Source organism: Chelon labrosus, assembly GCF_963514085.1.
Source record: "Chelon labrosus genome assembly, chromosome: 5".
Taxonomy (NCBI): Eukaryota; Metazoa; Chordata; class Actinopteri; order Mugiliformes; family Mugilidae; genus Chelon; species Chelon labrosus.
In genome coordinates, this window is record NC_140341.1 from 19,188,052 (window position 1) to 19,207,110 (window position 19,059).

Consider the following 19,059-nt stretch of genomic DNA (forward strand, 5'->3'; position numbering starts at 1 on the left):
ACCGCTTTCACAATCTGCTTTCCTCCTGAATATTTTTGAATCAACCAAATTCAGCAGCGAGAGCGTCTAGCATCTAGATTAACAGGATGTCATGTCACGGTTCAGGGCCAAACAGTACTTTCATATGCACTGATGTGTTTTTACAAGAGCGATTTGTCTTAGAAAACTCATTCCTTCATCTGACTTTAACCTTCGTATGTGTTGGCCATTGTGTTGGTTTAGCAGTTAATTATTAATTAGCTTAAAGAGAGCACGGTTTTACACTCTTTTACTGTCAGTTTCCATGATTCTCACGAGAAAACATCCTAGGAAGATGTTACTAGGAACCAAAATGATCCAGCAATTTCTGACATTGCGATAAGCCACGAGAAAATGATTTCTTTAGTTTCACTTGCCTCAAGGGATGCTGACACATAAACAACAGATCATTTCAGTTTTCATGATCTTTTTCTTTTCACCTTTTGTCAGCTAGTAGCATATTATGTGACGCACAACAGCGTTTATTTATTGTAAACTGGAGTAGAACATGAACTTCTTTGTGGCCGTACAAGGACACAAAATCAGCATCAAAACAGGTTAAAGCTGATCTGCTTCTTGTAAAAATCTGCATTTCTTTGTGAAGATCTGTAAAACCTAAAGGGGCGAATCATACAATTGTACACTAAAAGAAATAATTGTGTCTTAACATTGTTCCCTATGCTTACAGCAGCACGCTATGCTGGGCAGCTATCCACATTCCTGCTCGTCCCCATCACACTATGACATTCCTCACATCACATCTAACCTGTGCGTGTTCATTGTGTGTGCAGGACAGAGGAAATCCCTCTGAAAATCCTTGCCCACAACAGCCTCGTGGGTCGGCTGATCGGGAAAGAAGGCCGCAACCTGAAGAAGATCGAGGAGGAGACAGGGACCAAGATAACCATCTCCTCGTAAGTCGCCACGCTGCTCCTAAGCAACGCAGCGTCCGCTTGTCCTACTGTTATTGAGGAACAGCAGAACAAAAAGATTTTCACTCGGATTCATTTCAGCTTCTTGTATCGGCACCTTCCCTCCTCGCCTGCTCATTAACCTCTCAGCATGTGCCTTCCCTTAACTGAGTTGTTACAGAAGAAACGTGAAGAGTTGATTACCGCTCCTTCACTTCAGAACATGATATTAGTGAGGTGGTGATTACACCCCATTTAACGGACTGTGCTCAGCAGCCTTCGTTCATTTGGGGCTAATGAATTGCTCTATCTTTGGGAGGACGTAATGAGCCATGAGAAAGGGACAGACAAGTGAAGAAAAGGAAGGAGAGGAGGGTACTTTTAAGAGACGCGAACATTGAGAAACTCGTGGTTCTGCAAAATTATTTCGGAAAGTCCTTTTTGTGAATCTGGTTCAAAAGCCCAAAGGTGTTAACGTTTGTATTACATCCAGGCTAACCAGTTAATGGAGCGATCACTTCTTTGAGTCAGGTGATTTTTCGGAGTAGTATTTTCTCTGTGGTGCCCTGCACTGGTCGCCTAATGCATAATTCCCTTGTAAAGTTCAGCACAAAAAACTTGATTCAAGTGAGCATCAAAGCTGCTGACATGCGGAAAAATGTAACAACGTACAAAAGATTTAGCGTTTTTTACCCCAGGCGTTAAACTTTATTAGTTTTTTTTATCTAACTGAGGTTAATTATGAAATGCTGCAAGACTTAGTCATGATTTGGCTGTGGCACAAAATTAAAAGATAACTCTAACTGCCTTCATCTGTACACTCATGCCCATGCGCTGCTATTCCCATCCTGAGCTAGTTGTTTAAAGGTGCGCTCCAACAATTTTGTGCACTCAGCCCGTGAAGAGAGTTGGAAAATTTCTTCTGTGTCTTCACTATTCTTATAACGCCACCAGGGGCGGTCTAAGTGAGTGCCCGAGGACTACAAATCATCAGAATAGCACTGCGAAAGCTCCGATATCTCTGACTTGGTGCCAGTAACGAGCAAATTCCTGAAAACTAACCAAACACAGACGTCTGTTGAGCAATGTAAATAAAACCAAAATGTATATACTGTGATATTGTCAGAGCACTGTATCTCTAAGAATAGCACTCAAACAATGTGTGAAGAAATTGTGCAATGACGTGAACATGCACAAGTTGACTGTTGAGTTGCATTATGGGAAGTGTAGTTTCCTGGGAACTATCTCTGTCTCCGCTGCCTCATTTCTCTTATTTCAGTCTGTGTCTTGTGAGTTTAGCCTACTGGGAGAATATGTGAGCAGAATATGACTGTGTCCATTTTCTGCATTTGTGCACGCATGCACTGTGCTTATTTGTGCCCGATCTCCCTTGCAGGTTACAAGACTTAACCATTTACAACCCTGAGAGGACCATCACGGTGAAGGGCAGCTTGGAGGCGTGTTGTAAAGCTGAGGTGGAGATCATGAAGAAACTGAGGGAAGCCTACGAGAACGATATTGCTGCTATAAACGTAAGCTTCCCAGCTCCCATATGCGGGCCTCTTGATTGTTTGTGTGTGTGTCTGTGTGTGGTGTTGATCATACGTTGACTCACACAGACTGACAGGTGAACAACGGAGAGGAGTGATGATATACAGCAGGATAATATTGCCTTCCCATTCACTACATGTTACCACCAGCATTAGTAATACCGGCTTGGTAAATGGATAACAGTAAACGATCGCTGAATAGCTCATCAGTGAGTCGAGTGTTTGAGCGCCTATGTACGTGCGTGTGTGTGTGTCGACCTCTTTTACAGAGCCTCTGACTCACGCTCACTTCCCCGCTGTGTGTGTCTGTGTTCCTGCTGTAACACACTGCGTTTCCCAGCATCCATCTGATATCTGTAGGCCGCTCTCTCACCCGGCTCCTCTTTCACACCGACCTGGTGACATCACCAGAGCCGCAACCAGAGAGGTCAACCTCAGAGGCAGACAGATAATGGCGATAACACAAACTGCACGCTCTTGACTGCAGTACAGAAATACAAAGACGGAAACTTATACAGGGACCTTATTAACGCTGGTGATGCTCTTCATAATCGATGCAGAATTAGTGCTGCAGTATCTGCTTTTCTGCGCCACTTTCACTTCAGCACATTCATTAGTTTTAGCTTTATGTCGATTGCCCAAATATTTGCTCAGAAATAATCATCACTCAGCATGCTGTTCAATTGTCCTGGCTGGTATGAGGAGTCCTGGCACCTGTCGGCTTTATCCTCGCCTCTACAGTAAGCGGTTAGGGCCATCTAGCGTGACACTGTGGATATTACACAAAAGCTTTAGTAGAAGGACAAAATAAAAGTAGACCGCGTGTCTTGTCATCACCCTGAAACCAGAATAGCTGACTTGACTGCGAGGGGAGAATAGTCCCGTCACGGCATTGCAACAGCAAATAGTCCACGTACGTCCCAAAACAACCGCTTTTCATGAGCTAAATAAAACAGCCCTATTTTAGTCACTGTGACAATCCAGTTTTTAAAGATAGCTCAGCTTCTTTTTAAATGTGTGTGTTTTTTTTGCGTGGGAAGTTGTGGAAGTTTAAACTCATAAAGCAAAAACTTAAATTTATTTTTAAATGTATGTATCTATTAAAGAGTGACAGAATCCACAAATAAAAGCCAAACAGAGTGATGGACCAACCCTCACAAAAGAGGACTGCAGCTGACATGTATTTTAACTATTCTAACTTTTATGTATTATTAAAAACCTGCAAAAAGGTGTACATTATAAATCGATTTTGTATTTGGGACATGAAAAAGTAAAAAACGGCCGTTACCATTCCCCAGACTATATTTAAGCATATGGATAATATCACATCAAACAGGAATACAGCATATTCATCAATAATAAAGCAAAGCAGCAAAGTATATTTTGGAAACTAGAGTCTGAGTAGATTTCGTATTGCTGGCTGATAAGTGGTTTAAACAATTCCTCCGTCACTGTAACTGTTGCAGGCTGCTGGCCTCAGCTCCACACTTGACATTTTTCAGGATCTTGAACGATGATGAATGAGGTGTGAGTCAGGAAATAGATTCTAAGTGCTGTAGTAAGCGGTATTCAATAAAAGATACAGTGGATGTAATAGATCTGTATACCCCTGTTAAAGCAGTGTTTTGTGATGTAAAAAAAATCAAATAACCATAAATCACAAAAGAACTTTTGTACATTTATTTAAAAAATTATGAGCTATGCAGTGATCCTTAAAAGTAGCGTGACGCATTTTAGAAAAAAAGGAAACAACCTGTCTGCATAAGAGTGAGCATCAGTTAAAGGACCCTTATACATATGTTATTGTAGCAATGTATGGAGGAATTTATCAGCTTGCCACTGTAACCATTTTAACACAGGAATATAGTCCTTACATCTAGTGTGTGTTAAAGAAACACACTTATTTTGAGTGTGTTTTGTCCTCAGCTTTCCTTCGCTTATAAGCTGTACTATTTTTTTAGTTGTGCTCACTGCAGGGAGATTATCTTTTACTCTAACCTCTTGCAGCAGGAAACAAAACATTTGAATGGTTGGAAATGCAAAATCCAGGGTGAAATCTGATCTTCTTTTAATAGCAAGTTTAAATGAAAAACAACAACAACAAAAAAAAGACTTTAATTCTAATCTGTCATCTTCTTTCTTGGGGCTCTTCTTGTAGTTGAATTCTGCCTATGCCTCTCCTGCACAGCAACAGGCCAACCTGATCCCAGGTTTGAACCTGAACGCTCTGGGGATCTTCTCCTCTGGTCTGCCGGTGCTGCCCCCTGCTGCTGGACCACGCGGTGCAGTGCCGCCTGTGCCACCGGCAGGATACAACCCATTCTTAGTGAGTAGACTTTTTTTTTTTTTTTTACACATACTAACTGACAGCACACAGTCATACAAGAACCAGAAATATGTTTTTTTGTTTTTTTTTTAAACGCTTCTTTTAAGATAACCGCACCGCTGTTGGTTTTACCTGCTCAGCTGCAGGAATTGTTTAGTTTTCCTACCACACTGTAAACCAGGTTTCCCCTGAAGAGCGTTTTGATAAAAAACAATACAGCGTTGACTCAGGTCTTCCTGCATGATGCCGCGCACAGTTTGAAACTAGCAGAATTCCCCCATCGTCTCCAGAGATGAGTCAGTTTGTCTGTAAAACAAAGTCTCCACTCATTGCCTGACGAGGGCGAGCCAGAGTGGTGTGAGACAGCGTGTGAGAATGCATTCGCGTGCCTCGCCGTCAAGAAAGTGTGATTCACTCAGCGTTTATGCCCCGAAATTCCCCTCAGTAAGAGTGGCGCGCGTGCATGTGTGTTTCAACGTATGTGTGTTTACGTGCCATCTGATCGGCCTTGCTTGTCACTTCACTTTCAGAGTCACTCTTCACATCTCAGTGGCCTGTACGGGGTTCCTCCAGCAAGTGCCATCCCCCACCAGCACTCAGTATGTTCCCTCAAATCTCCACTACAGCCAGTGTTGCCTTGGTGATCAGAGACTTTCCATCTCATTTCTTATTTCTTTTGTGCTACTACGTAATTGTTTTAATCGTTGAGAGCAGTTAAAAGCATGTTTTCACACTTCACCCTCACACTTAGAATGCAACAGTTTTTTTCTTATTGTGTGATTTTCAAGGGTGATTTATACACAAGAGGAAAACTGTTTCCATGAATCCTGTGGGAAACCAGATAAAGGAGGTCTGACTTAGAGGGATATGTAAATAAGAGGCCATTACAACGCCTCAGTCAGTGTCTGTAGGACAGTGAGTCTGGCATTCCTTCTCACCATCGCCCAGTCACCGGAACACCACAAATATTTCTGGAAGGGGGACTTTTCAGCCCAGAGTTATCCCGTGGCTCATAAAAACTCACTTTATAAACCTCAACTACATGAGTGTTACCATGCTAAGCAAAACAAAAACATAGGGCAACCGTCACCCCTAATAGGAAATATTCCATTCAGTCTGTGACAGAGGGCGGTGTTTACCCAAAGAGAAAACCCTTGATGAGCTTAATTTAGCTTTCCTCGCATGTGGCGTCAGCGTTTTCGGCTGCTCTTCAAGCACCTGACAAGTTCAGTTTTAATTTTGGCAACTGTGTGGTCTCTTTTTTTTTTCAGCAACAGGCTCCAGAACAGGAGGTTGTCTACCTCTTTATTCCAACTCAGGCAGTCGGGGCCCTGATCGGCAAGAAGGGCCAGCACATCAAACAGCTCGCCCATTTTGCCGGCGCTTCCATCAAGGTGGGTTTGACAGAGTCAGTGCTGTGTGTTTGGCTCTAAGGGAGAAGGCTTGCATGGTTAGTAGTATAAGTTAAACATGCATTGCATTTTTCAAAGCTTAACACCAATCTTTGAGGAGTTTGTTATTGAGGTGGAAGTGAGTAATGGCTGAGTCAGTGTTACTTCATCAACAACAGCTGAGGAAGTACTCGGGGTTAAAAAAAGGGTGGAAAGAGATGACTCGTCAGCTGAGCATTTCTGATAATGTAATCAAAGCCAGTTTATTTATGTACGTTTTTGAGTTATATTTATATGTTTAGTATATTTTTGTGGCGTTTGAACGCTTTGCATGAACTCAGATCAAATAAATGAAGCCAAAAGGTGGTGGTTTAATTTGTCTCTATCACGCAGATCGCCCCGGCTGAGAGCCCAGATGTCACCGAGAGGATGGTTATCATTACTGGAACCCCAGAAGCTCAGTTTAAGGTATGAACACTGACTGAATGTGTGCAGGAATGTTCACAAAAAATGAAGTTTAACTGTGGGAATTGAGATGATAAAATGAGATCATAAATATTTTTTCATTTATGATTAATGCGCCCTGTATTAATGGTAAACAGCAGCGGATCGCTGTGTGTCCCCGTTGTCCCCAGTCTCTCCTTGTCTCATACCCTCCTCTGTATTCCAGGCCCAAGGTCGGATATTTGGGAAGCTGAAAGAGGAGAACTTCTTCTCGGCGAAGGAGGAGGTCAAACTGGAGACGCATATCAAGGTTCCCTCAACTGCAGCTGGCAGGGTCATCGGTAAAGGTGGCAAGACGGTGAGTTGAAACTACAATTTGTCACACATTTTATTTCCTCAGATGCGCTTTTTCATTTGGGATGGGGAAAAAAAACACCCTAACAACAATCTCTCTAAAATTTCCCTTAGCAACTTTTCACTGAAATGCGCCACAGTTTATATTTACATGGGAACATTTTGGCTCAAGTCAGTCATCTTCCACTGACGTCAAATATCACTTTGTGGTTTCATCGATCGGTTTTTCAGTTTAGCATAATTTGATACTTTGACTGACGTCCGTGAGTACTGTCTCAGTTTTTGTAAGAGAGGCTGGAGCTGAAATTCAAAGCACGATCGTGACCCCCGGCGTCTGTGTTGCAGGTAAACGAGCTGCAGAACCTGACGAGCGCAGAGGTCATCGTACCGCGGGACCAAACTCCTGACGAGAACGACGAGGTCTTTGTGAAAATCAGCGGGCATTTCTTTGCCAGCCAGGTGTGTTGGTCGTTATTTTGCTCATTCTTTTTGCTGCTGTATACAGAATTGCTGCATTTTTGGCTGCTAAAAGAACTGTAGACACAAACACAAGTTTCATAAAGGCACCGTTGGATCACATGCAAATAATCTGTGTCATGCGTGAAACCAGAGTAACAGACAATACGGTCATCGTGCTCGTTTGAGCAGCTGTGTGTGGTGTTCTCACTAAACATGCCGAAGTATCTTTATCTTCCTTTGTTCAACTGCAGCAGGCTTCTGTTTTTCCGTTCTGTGCCAGTGCTCGTCTTGGCTGCCAGGTTTCTATTTATTATTCATTTCAGCTGGCATTGTAATTGGCTTCACTGTATCGAGCAGAAATTAGATCTCTAATCAGAGTGTGAGTGTACTGTAGGTGCAAAGGCGGTCCAACTTTCGTAAATGAAACCAACGTTGTGTGACTGTGTAGCCGTATATGAGTAATCAACTGAAATAGAAATAAAAGTGTGAAAGTAAAAACACAAGTGAGGTAAGAATTTAGTAGGTAATTGATTGAACAGTTTCAGTTAATCTGGCTGATTTGCTCAGATTGGAGGTGGATGGAGGTGGATTTGAATTACTGCACATAATACCACAAGGTGTAAAAGAAGGTGGGAATATGATGAGGAGGATGAGGGAGATGTCAGTCACACCCAGACTGAACACACACTCCGTCCTCTAATCAGGCAACAGACGTAGAAAACACCTCTGTGGATGATGACGGACTCTTTTAAGGCATTTTAACCCTGTTTCTGGTAAAATCATGTCTGCATTTGTTTACTCACACATTCAAGTGTGAGCATGTAGCATCTAGTTACGGCTACATTAAGTGTCGGTACACTGAGAGGATGATACAGGTGCTTGTTAGTGTTATGCAGACAGCAGAAAGTTTCCATGGAAAATACTATTTGTCACAGAGGATCTCTTCCCTCTGTCTGCTGAATAAGTAGTTGATAATTTAAATAATGCACAAATATTTTGTATTATTTTTAATATATTCTGGGTACGTGTACTGGCTCTTGCCGGTGTAAGCTCCACTTCCTGGCCGTTTTCCTGGACATTTAACCACATGACATGGTCTTTATGAGCAGATGGAGTCTGCCTCATTGTCAAGGAAATGGATGTGATGTGTAATACGAGTAAAAGTGTGTAAAAGTGTGAAATCACAACAGCGACGCAAACTTGCAGATTCATCCCCATGGCAACAGAACAAACGGTATCTGCTGGTGAAGCTTGTGCTTGTTTTTTTTTTTCTCTCTATTTTTGGAAATTTAAATGAAGTTTTTTTGTAATTAGTTTTAGACTGTTCACACAAACTGGCACAAGCACGTACAGTCGTCAGACAGATGATTGCAAGAATAAAATCCAGGAAAACGAATGAAAAGAAGTAAAGACACACAGTCCAGACGATTCCCTCTTGCTGAGTATCCATCCACGCTTTCTTCACATCTTACACAGGCCACGCGCAAATTGAAGCAAGCAAGTGTATTTATTGACAGCACCCGAGGGAAATTGACGTCGGGATAAGAGGGGTTGAAGGGATGGGATGACTGAGGTCGAATGCCGACATGGAAGATGATCGTCAGGGATTGAGACGTAATGGGGGCATGTTTCCGGAGGGTTTGCCCTCTTGTCCCCCTGCTTGCTGTAATAAAAGAGGGAAGAGGAAGTGAGGAATAGAGAGGGATGGGGAGGGTGACAGTGTGTGAACTGAGTCGAACAGAGAGAGACGGGTTAGACAAGTCTTTATAGATAAGCGTGAGAAATGGAATGACATGAGGCGTGGTCTTGTTCCTGAACCTGAGTTGGGAATAACTTAATTTTGGCATATGAATTTACTGTGAGATGAGAGGAACCTTGTAGAAGGGCAAACAAATGGATGTTTGAAAAGAATTACTTGAGACGTGGTCTTGTCATGTATTGTCACTCGTTTAACGTCCGATCTCTCCAACAGACTGCACAGAGGAAGATCCGGGAGATCATTCAGCAGGTCAAACAGCAGGAACAGAAGCACCAGCAGGGCGCTGCCGTGTCACCGCAACACTCCAAGTGACCAGCGAGGTGGCTCCGGTGGGCACCAGCCAATGAATGTAGCCCTCCCAAACGGACAGAGACCTACCCAGACTAAGGCCAAGGCCAAGGGGGACATGCAGGGCAGACCAGCAGCACCGGGATCAAAACCAAAGAACTTCGCTAGGGGGGAAACAAGTGAGAGCCAAAGGCTGAGGGCATTGTGTGCACTGCCAGCCCTGTGAGAGCAGATAGAATGGGAGAAACCGTACTGATATGATAAAATATAAAGACCAAAAAAAAGAAAAAAAAATATCTACAAGAAAGGTGGAAATGGCAGAGAATTTGGGAACTGTTGTCTTCACAGTTAAAAAAAAGGTAAAACAGGAAATAGTCTGTGGCCCTGCATAACGTTATCTCTTTAGTTGGACTAACATAGGCCTAACAAACAGATAAAGCAACTCTATTAACACATACGAGGCATTGTGATTGATACTTTAGAACGAGAGCGAGTGACAATGGAGACCTTCTCTCACAAGCGTTTGAGACATTTAGATTGTGAGGTTAAACATCCTTAGCAGTATTAATACAGAGTAGAGAAGTATATGGATGCACACTGAGAGTACGCACTGTTATTTTTCTATCAAAATGACAGTAGAGCTTGGTGTAGTTTTTCACATTTTTGCTTGTTCCAGAGATTGATTGGGCTGTGACAGCCACATGAAGCGGTTTCCCTTGTTTGTTCCCATTTTAGGCCACAGAAATCAAAAAAGAACGCCCCTATAAGTAAACATGGCGAGTGGTTCTGAGTCTTTGTAACAAGCCTGTGTGTGTGCCAACGCAAAGGATAACGTCCCTTTCAAATGTCCCTCACCATTCATATCTGATGCTACGCTCTTAACGCTTCTTTCTGTCCTGCTTAATTTCTGCTTCTCATCACTCTCTCTCATCTCGTGTTTTTTTTTTTTTTTTTAAAAAGGACAAAAAATAACTATCGAGAAACACCTTTTTTTTTCGTAGCCTTTTGTTAACATTGGTTGAACTGACTGCCACTTTTGCTCAAGACAGGTTAAAAACCAAGACAGGTTTTTTCTTTACCAGTGATCTGGTGTCACTCTCCCATGCTGTACAGTAGACGATGTTCATGCTTGTTGTCCTGATATGAAAACAAATATCAAAGGAGGTCTCTGAAGACGTTCTCCTCAACGATCAGAGCAAAAAAAAAAAAAAGAAGAAGAAGAAGAAATGGTGCATCTTTGCTAGTTAACCAGTCGTTTTGAATGTGCACCACCACACGCTCGGCCTTATTAGGGCGTCACAAGGGCCAACACAGAATGTGAGCCGAGGGCCCAGAAACAGGGGACAGGGTTCGGGGAAGGTGGCAGCGAGGAAAAAGTTTTAGGGTTAGAGGGTGGGTTGGAGGGGAGGGGGGGGGGGGGGGGGGGTGTCGGGAGGCACTGTTTGACCTGTGGTACACACACAACCGCAAAACGTGACCGCAGCCGCGTTTGGCTTTAACCCTCTCTTTGTCAGGGAGCTTTCTAAAATGGCATGACAGCTGTGAATGTACGATATGCAGCCTTTTTAGAAAACATCACCCCTGCCGTGTCCAGCAGGCCAGGCCGGCGGCACGCAGATTGTCATCCCCACTCTCACTCCTTTCTTCGACCCCCTTTGTTGTTTTATTTTGGCGAGCTGGCCGCCTTGCTCTGCGAGCACGCTGGACACGCAGGTCCTGGTGTCCCCTTGTGCTTTACTTTGGAAAGACCATGGAAGCTTGTTGCCTTATTTCATCACCTTTTCGGATATCACCCATCAGCTTCATCTTCCAGACGCAAGGTTATTGCCAATACGCACAGCTTCCTCCGTGTGTGTGTGTGTGTGTGTGTGCGTGCGTGCGTGAGTGTGTGTGTATATATATATAAAAAGAGAGAGTAATATTTATGAATCTATTTTTTCCTATTTTGTGATGAGAGCTATTGATAAGAAACAAAAAGAAAACAAAGTCCTTTTCTTTTTTTCCTCAGTGGGACACTGCCATATTATTTTGAAGGGAAGTGTTTATTTTCTTGAAAACTAGACTATGAATAATAATATAATGAATTTTAAAAAAAAAATGAGAAAATAGGAGAACAGTAAAGTGAACCACCGCGTTAACTTCGGTCAGGATGTGAACAGTGCGCATGTCAGTATTGTGATCTACCTCAGGCTTCAGGGTACCTCAGTCCAATCCTTCATTTCCCCTTTTTCCACATTTTGTATGCCTTGTTAACTGATCATTTTGAGCGTTTTGAATTTTCTTTTTTAATGGTTAAAAAAAAAAAAAAGAGGGAGAGAAAAGACCTACAGTAATTTCTATCTCTTCAGGTCCAGCCGACTAGTGAAACTTTGTAGTCAACTCTGTTGGACTGTGTTTGCCTGGATCGCCATACAACCTCTTAATGATACAAAGCATTTTCCAAGACGATTTTGCTAGAAAGGAATGAAGAGCAGGATCTAAGGGGTACATACCTGCCCGATGTGGTTCTGAACGTGGATGTTGTGTACTGATTTCACCATCGGGGAAAGACAAAAGATACAAAATCAGTTGATATAAACAGAAACTAACCAACTGTACCTCCTGTTTCTCCCAACTATACCTCCAGGTTTTTTGAGACTTAAAAAAAAAAAAAATGTTAACAAAAATACAAAAAACTATGAAGTTTATTAACTTGTGGGGGGAAAAAAGAATTTTATAACAATCCAACCCAATCTTACCAGCTCTGTTTGATAAAAGCATACTCTGGGGTTGATTTGAAGAAAACACGAAGCTGCAAAAATACACTGACGGGACTCTTGGACACGGTGTATGACCCTAGTCTCCTGTGTAGAATGTAGAACAACTCTAGTCGTTGAAATGTCACTGTGTACGACAAGATAACTGTATATCTGTAAACATGTACTATAGAGTCACACATACAGTAAATGCATCGTTTTCTGTCTCTCTATAACACTTACCAGTCAGCACCCACATTGTGAGAGATGGTGGGAGAGGTTTAGAGCGTCACAATTTCCCTCAAACTGACCTCTAAATGGCTTTCTCATCGATCTACCGATTTTTGTTTTTTTGATTTTTTTTTTTGTGCTGTACATTTCAGAATTACCTCTCCGAATCCAAGGCTGACTTTTAGTTACTAAAACCTAATGTAGGGCAAAGGAATTAAATAAATGAATGATATAGTGAAAGTTAGCGTTACGTCTTTGGACTTTTTTTTAACTGTCAAGAGCTGATTTTTCACTTTGGAGAGCAGACTTTTGTCATCAGACGATCTTTTTTTTTATTTTTTTCTTCGTCCCAGTGAACACAGACTAGCAGTGCTATAAAAATTTAAATTAAAATAAAACATAAAGGTCTATCAAACTCACACAATGCCTGGGGCTTTTTTCAGCAAGCCTCGCCCACAGCCGGAACAGTACCTCATACTCATGATGATAGCTCACCAGGACCTGATTCATTTACCCTGACCTTACCCACGCCAATGCAGTACGGTGCTTCTATTCGAACGCATGACTCCTGTGGTGGTCTGCTTCGCTTGAGTAGGGCATGTCTTGGAGAAAACGGCTTTTTTCACGGTAGCACTGGAAAATCGTAGTTTGTCACTAAATGGTTTGTCTGACTGTCAGGAGTAGGGATTTTTTTAGAGCAGTTTTGAAGTTGAGACTCTTTTCTTGCAATGCGGAGGACCCTTCAGACCTCTGCCTCTCTTGTGTTTTTGGCTCTTTATAAGCGCAGGTTTCCCTCCAGCTGGTTCAGTGTCACTGTGAGAAGAGCATCCCGGTTGTTGAGCCAACCGCAGTCTGAGGAGAAACCTGTCACGATGATAGTAACCTTTTCTTTTACTTCCGAGGATTGGTGTTTCTAGGTTTTGTGGGGTGTTGCTAGGCATTAATTTTCAGTACCTGAAAACCACAATTACACACATCACTGAGGGTGTACAGTGTTGTTAGTCATATCACACAGTGGTTGAATAGCTTAGGCTTTATTTTGTTTTCTGTTGATCTGGTTTTCTTGTCATTTACACTGATTAAAATAATAATAATAGTCTGGGATTCTTTAAAATATTCATTCCTGTTAGATCACTACCAGTAATACTAGCTGTTAAATTGTGGTTGAAAAGTATCCTAGCTAGGATTTTGAACAGATTCAGGAATTGGAAATGGGGGGGGAATGCAAAGTAGATCTGCCTGCTTGACGAAGCAGAAGGGTGGACAGAAAAAGCAGGTCTTCTGCCTTTGGAACTGATCAGACCAGAGGGCGTCCGACAAAAACTACGGATTAGGTGATGAAGGATTTAGTTGGGTCAGATGTATGCAGAACCACAGCAGTGTTTTTTGTCCTATCTTGTTGTTAAATGAGAAAATGCAAAGCATTGCATGAGACTGTTGCAGGCGATCCAGTATGTACTACACTTCACATAGCACTAGACTTTGAATAGTGGTTTTACATGGATCCACTTCTTAACTGCATTTCACCATTTTGGGAGATTCCTTTTGTTTCCTCAGTAGGTCACAACCCTCACGTCCTACATTTCCCACAGGCCAAAAGGTCCCAAACACCTCAAGGTAATTGGTGACTGTGCGCTGGACAGACATATGATCCATTTTGAATACATCTTGTGGATCCATGCCTTTCTGGTAACAGCCATGCTGTTATTTTGAGTTGTGAGTGAACTGTATTGCTGAGCAACCTGGATCTGAGCAATAAAGAATATTTGAAAGAAATTTTGTTTTATGCGTTTTATTTTTTTTTTCAAAGTGTTGGCACCTCTGAAATGAAGGTGTGGCATCATTTACAACATGACATATCAGCACTACTATGATTCACACTCATACAGTGGGAATTCACACTGTCACAGATTAGAGTGAGCCCGTGGAAGCCACAATGCAAAACAGGTTTGATTGACTACTGATAAACGAAACCACTCTAGACATCGCCTGTGTCCCCGGTTTCTGTTTCTGTTCGACCGGTTTTCATACATTGTTCCTCCACCAACTTGTGGCTGTGCACAAGATTATCTTCTGTTAATGTGAATATTTAAAAGGATTTACATTCTCATCAAATAAAATAACACTTTATTCAGTGTAAACACTTCCATACAGTTCAAAAGATTCATGGATCATGATCATGCATCAGTATTAAAGCTTCAAATGTTCATAATTCACATAGTAAACAGACCTACACAATTCACCACAAAAATCCAGTTACTCAAAATCACTCCTGGTTTTGCAGAGGCCAAACTCTGGTCTCTAAATTACGTTGTACACTTAAGCTAAAAAAACAGCTTCAGATCAGAATTGGAAAAATTGTAAAAACTGCCCTTTGTACTTTATTTCAATATGTTGCAAACATAATCAGTTACAAAAAAATAATAACTTATACAACCCCAACAAAACTGAACTACCTGTCTCTACAAACATGGGTCAGCCTATAACACTGAATGTTTTCCACATGACCCTGTTGGAGGTAGAGGTTTGAGTCTAAACCTGCGTGACAGGCACTTTGAACAGTAGCTGTGTACACACGAGCAGTACTCTTACTCTATAACAGGGGAGCAAGAGCAAAGTTTCCCCAAAATCCTTCCCTCTGTCCGTATCATTTCTGTACATTCATCATTTCAATACAAACACTGTATGCTGGGCTCACATGTTGTGGCACAGAAAAAACAACATTAGTTGACACAAAATCTTCAGCTTCAGATTCCTCCGTGAACCGACATCCGTTTCCATCTCTGGGTGGCTCCAGAAAAGCAAAGCACTCCAGATAAAAGAAACCTTTAAACACCTGTGCACGAAGGTTTTCTAAAAAGTCCCCACCCGGTATAAATTTGCTCTTTACGGCAGAAGGCATCAAGACGACCAATAGACAAACTCATTCCAGGGACAAATCACTGGACCTTCTTATCTGTGACGAGTCCGTTCTGCGACTGGACATCCAGTTTGAGGCGTCTCTGGCTGAAGCGGCGGATGAGGGCGCCGGGCAGCAGAGCCACACAGGCGATGGCCAGCAGCTGCAGGAGCCGATCCCACGAGAACAGGTCATCCAGCGAGGACACCTCAGACAACATGACGCCTGTCTGGACACAGATGAAGTTGTATGGCAGGAGGCCTGAGAAAGCAGAGAGAAGATCAAAATGAAAATGCAGTGAAAGATGACATAACCTTTCCTTTTGCCCCAACGTAAGTAGACAACTGAACATTTACACATCTTATTTTTGCAACTGCACTGCATTGCACAACAGCACTCTAGTCCACCATACTTACACCTTATATTTCCCTATATTGCCTTTTACACTCTTTTTTTTTAACAAGGTGTAACTGAGGTGTATTCAAAGACTGGAAGAGCCGTCCTGCCTAAGCAAACAACTGAATAAATGTGTGTGTTTTTCCCCTGCAGATATCAGGCTGACTGCTGCAAACTGGTCTGGGATAATGAGTTTGTGGTAAAAGTTAAAAACAACGTGAGACAAAGCTCTTTAGAATCGCAAGTGCACTGATCAACTCACTAATAAGCAATAAATTAGTTTGTATAGTTTTATTTACTTTGTGTAACTTTGTGCATTTACATTCACAGGTCTGAAGTTTGCAGTACAGATACATTTACAACCTAGTCCTTAGGTTTGGGTTCTGTAGCTACATTGAAACCCCAAGTATAAATCTATCAAAAGAGATGCAGCAAATAAATATTGTCTTTAAGGGGAATGTCAAATGTTTAAAACTAGTTATACATCTTTTTGTAGAATTATTTGATTGAAAGATGACTCCTCTTTCCATGTTTCCAATATTTGGACTTTACACGATGTACAGTGCGTACAATGAATGAGGAGTCTGGAGGTGCATCATGTACTGACAAGTCACGAATCAGATCCTTTGTGTGTGTGCTTACCAATGAAGACCGAGCAGAAGAAGAAGGTGATGGGGATGTTGACAATCGGAGCAGACATATTCAGAAACCAGTTGGGAGTCATGGGAAAGAATCTGAGGAAGAGCAGAAAGAAGAACAAACAGTCCTGGTTCTCCTCCACCTGGAAGAGACGGAGGTTAACTTTAAGGGGGCGGACAGATGTGCGTGTTCCATGTAATTTCTCTTCTGTGTGTCAGGAGCTGTGTCACATCCTCGGATCATCCAGGGTGAGAAAACCGTAACAGTAAGCAACATCCAGCTTATCAGCACAAACATAACAGGAATCATCTTTTGACTGTGTTACCATTGGCCAAGAATCAGGACTTTACTGTTCCGAAATAATATTAGTGAATAACACTGGAAAAACAAATCTGTCATCAGCGTTGCTTTGCCAAGTACAGACAAGAAATGAAGATACAGTGTAACGCCCAGCTAGGCTCTTGTGCTCTTGCTGTTTCATTTATTTGTTGACTTGAATGAGTTCTGTTCACATGTTTACACAGACGTACCTTCCTCTGTAGCATGGAGACTTTATCGGGAAAGAGGTTTACAATGTAACGTTTTCCGAAGGCTTGAGACAGGAGGTAGCACATAGTCGAGCCCACAGTCGTGAGCAAGCAGGCAAGTATAAGTCCTTGATATGGTCCAAATATAGCTCCTGCAAGAATGTTCTGCACAATGACAAGTGGAGACCAACGGCCTGTGTTAGTAGGCATCATCACAGTGTGTGTTCAGATCAGCTCTGAACCACTGTTGTGATTTAACAGTGGTTAGAAAAATAAGGCACTGGGTGAGAGGTGCCTTAAGCTGCATGTGGTGTGTGTGTGGTTTGGTGCTTTTTTTCTGTGGTGCACACTCAGTTGTGAAAGAAAGCATGAGGAAGAGAAACAAAGAGCAGCCCACTCTGATTTGCATGATCTGATTATTTTTATCCTTTGTGCTAAGTCTTTAAAGAAAAGCCACAAAACACGTGCAGGTCAAGTGACATTTTATTCTCCATTCATTTGTTTGAAAAACATTCCAACATTCAAAAATGCTGTGACTAATTCCTCTCCACAGATGTCAAATAATTTACGTTAATCATGTTTTGAGACATGAATGAATGCCTCCCTTCATCATTTTTAGTGTTTTTAATCTTACCAGGAATGAGGATCCAGGGATAGCAAAGGACTGCTTGTAGAGGTATGCGCTACAGAAGAGTAGCAGCACGTATCCAGTGTGCTCTGTCTTGTAAAACTGCAACAGCTCCGCCAGTTCACGCAGCTCCTCCAAGTCTGAAGGGAACTTCAACCTGTGAGAACACGCAGAGTCAAGTCAGTCGCATCGTTCACTCTTCTTTTCCGTGCCCGCACAGGGACTCTCAAAAAGGACAAAAGATTAAAACTATTTAAACACTTAAACAGTACATTTTAAATCATAAACAGTCAGCAAGACCCTCCTTCATCGCTGGTGACTGTTGTAAACACACATTACCTTAAAGCTGAGATGCTTTTTTAGTAGGTTAGACTTAAATTTAGCTAAAAGAATAAAGCGTGATTGTGGCATCCGGTCGTGTGACATAATATACAGGATTCCTGGGAATATTTCCATAATGGCATAATGAATTATCAAATAAAAAGTTAAATGTATGACGTTTTAAACCTACATTTTCAATATCACGCAGAATACCTGTATGAAATGGATGTCCAAAAGTATCAGAACAGGAAGGGATGGATTAACAGTCCTGCACTAAACCCCCTGTTATAATGTTAGTTATAATGTTCAGTTTATAGTGAAACACAGTAAGAAAAGAGGTAATTTAACTGAATTGTCATTTTGGAGGATGATGACTGTGGTGTTTTAAACTGTACTGAATTAAACACAAACCTGTTTCTGATATTTAGCCGAGCCCACTGACTAAAATAAAATAGGGTTGTCAAAATAATAAAGAAACATGTGTCAAAACAACACAATCCCATTCAATAGCAGATATAAACAACAGCCTCCAAAACACATATGAAAACCATAACCAACATGAAGCTAAGGTGTAGTGCAGAAATTCCAGTCCCTTTATGTAAAACAACAACAACAACAAAACATTGACTAATATGAGCTGCAAACATTCCCAGCTACTTTATTAAGTCTTTATGAAAGACTGGTTCAAGGTGGAAAAAGCACACTAAACATTAGCTAACAATAGCTAACAGTAGCTCACAAACTGAATACACGAATGCTTTTAATGATGTACATTGTATAAAACCAACAAAACACATAGTTTATCTTCTGTGGCTAACTGCTAGCGGCTAACGCCAGTCACCTGCTGGGCTCTTGTGAGGTGTCAGTGGGCTCCTCGGACTCCGCTGTCTCCGCATGTTTACTCCCGGCGCCCCTGTGAGGAAGTCTTCGTGGTGCCGCAGGGAGGTAAAGGGACAGCGAATACAGATAGAAGCTGGCTGCGACAACCACAGCGACGAGTCCGACGAGGGAGCGCATATTCACCTGTGTGTTAGCTAGAAGAGACACTCACCTCCGGATTGTTGTTGTCAGTGAGAACAACGGCGCGCAAAGGCGACCAACCGCCGCAGTGACGTCACGCCCATCTTTTCTTTATTGAGGGTTAAGGGTTATTGTGATATTTCACTGAAAAATGTGTATAATT

The 19,059-nt window shown here is 42.0% G+C and overlaps 2 protein-coding genes across 4 annotated transcripts in view; one reads left to right on the forward strand and one right to left on the reverse strand.

Annotated features, from left to right (window-relative positions):
- Nucleotides 1-10,872, forward strand: part of igf2bp2a (insulin-like growth factor 2 mRNA binding protein 2a) — a 44,730-nt gene extending 33,858 nt beyond the window's left edge. Inside the window, exons 8-16 of one of the 3 annotated variants that reach the window (XM_084544479.1) lie at nt 810-932; nt 2,326-2,461; nt 4,638-4,805; nt 5,336-5,404; nt 6,077-6,199; nt 6,590-6,664; nt 6,867-6,998; nt 7,340-7,453; nt 9,426-10,872. In XM_084544479.1, coding sequence (XP_084400605.1) covers nt 810-932; nt 2,326-2,461; nt 4,638-4,805; nt 5,336-5,404; nt 6,077-6,199; nt 6,590-6,664; nt 6,867-6,998; nt 7,340-7,453; nt 9,426-9,524 — 1,039 coding nt within the window. In that variant the 3' untranslated portion in view covers nt 9,525-10,872. The remainder of the gene's footprint in view (nt 1-809; nt 933-2,325; nt 2,462-4,637; nt 4,806-5,335; nt 5,405-6,076; nt 6,200-6,589; nt 6,665-6,866; nt 6,999-7,339; nt 7,454-9,425) is intronic. The other 2 variants (XM_084544480.1, XM_084544481.1) reach the window with 2 other exon arrangements.
- A 70-nt stretch (nt 10,873-10,942) lies between these two features.
- Nucleotides 10,943-19,005, reverse strand: tmem41aa (transmembrane protein 41aa). Its single transcript, XM_084544596.1, has 5 exons — nt 18,718-19,005; nt 17,562-17,712; nt 16,931-17,092; nt 16,404-16,542; nt 10,943-15,626 (listed from the first exon to the last, which is right to left on the reverse strand). Exons 1-5 carry the CDS (start codon nt 18,891-18,893, stop codon nt 15,406-15,408), a joined length of 849 nt encoding a protein of 282 aa, XP_084400722.1. The 5' UTR covers nt 18,894-19,005; the 3' UTR covers nt 10,943-15,405.
- Nucleotides 19,006-19,059: the final 54 nt, after the last annotated feature.

Excerpts from the sequence above, each read along its gene's own strand:
- tmem41aa (XM_084544596.1), bottom strand. The coding sequence starts at position 18,893 with ATGCGCTCCCTCGTCGGACTCGTCGCTGTGGTTGTCGCAGCCAGCTTC. Across the intron at positions 17,093-17,561 it reads TCCCTGGATCCTCATTCCTG|AACATTCTTGCAGGAGCTAT; the intron begins GTAAGATTAAAA and ends GTCATTGTGCAG. Across the intron at positions 15,627-16,403 it reads CTTCTGCTCGGTCTTCATTG|GCCTCCTGCCATACAACTTC; the intron begins GTAAGCACACAC and ends CTGCTTTCTCAG.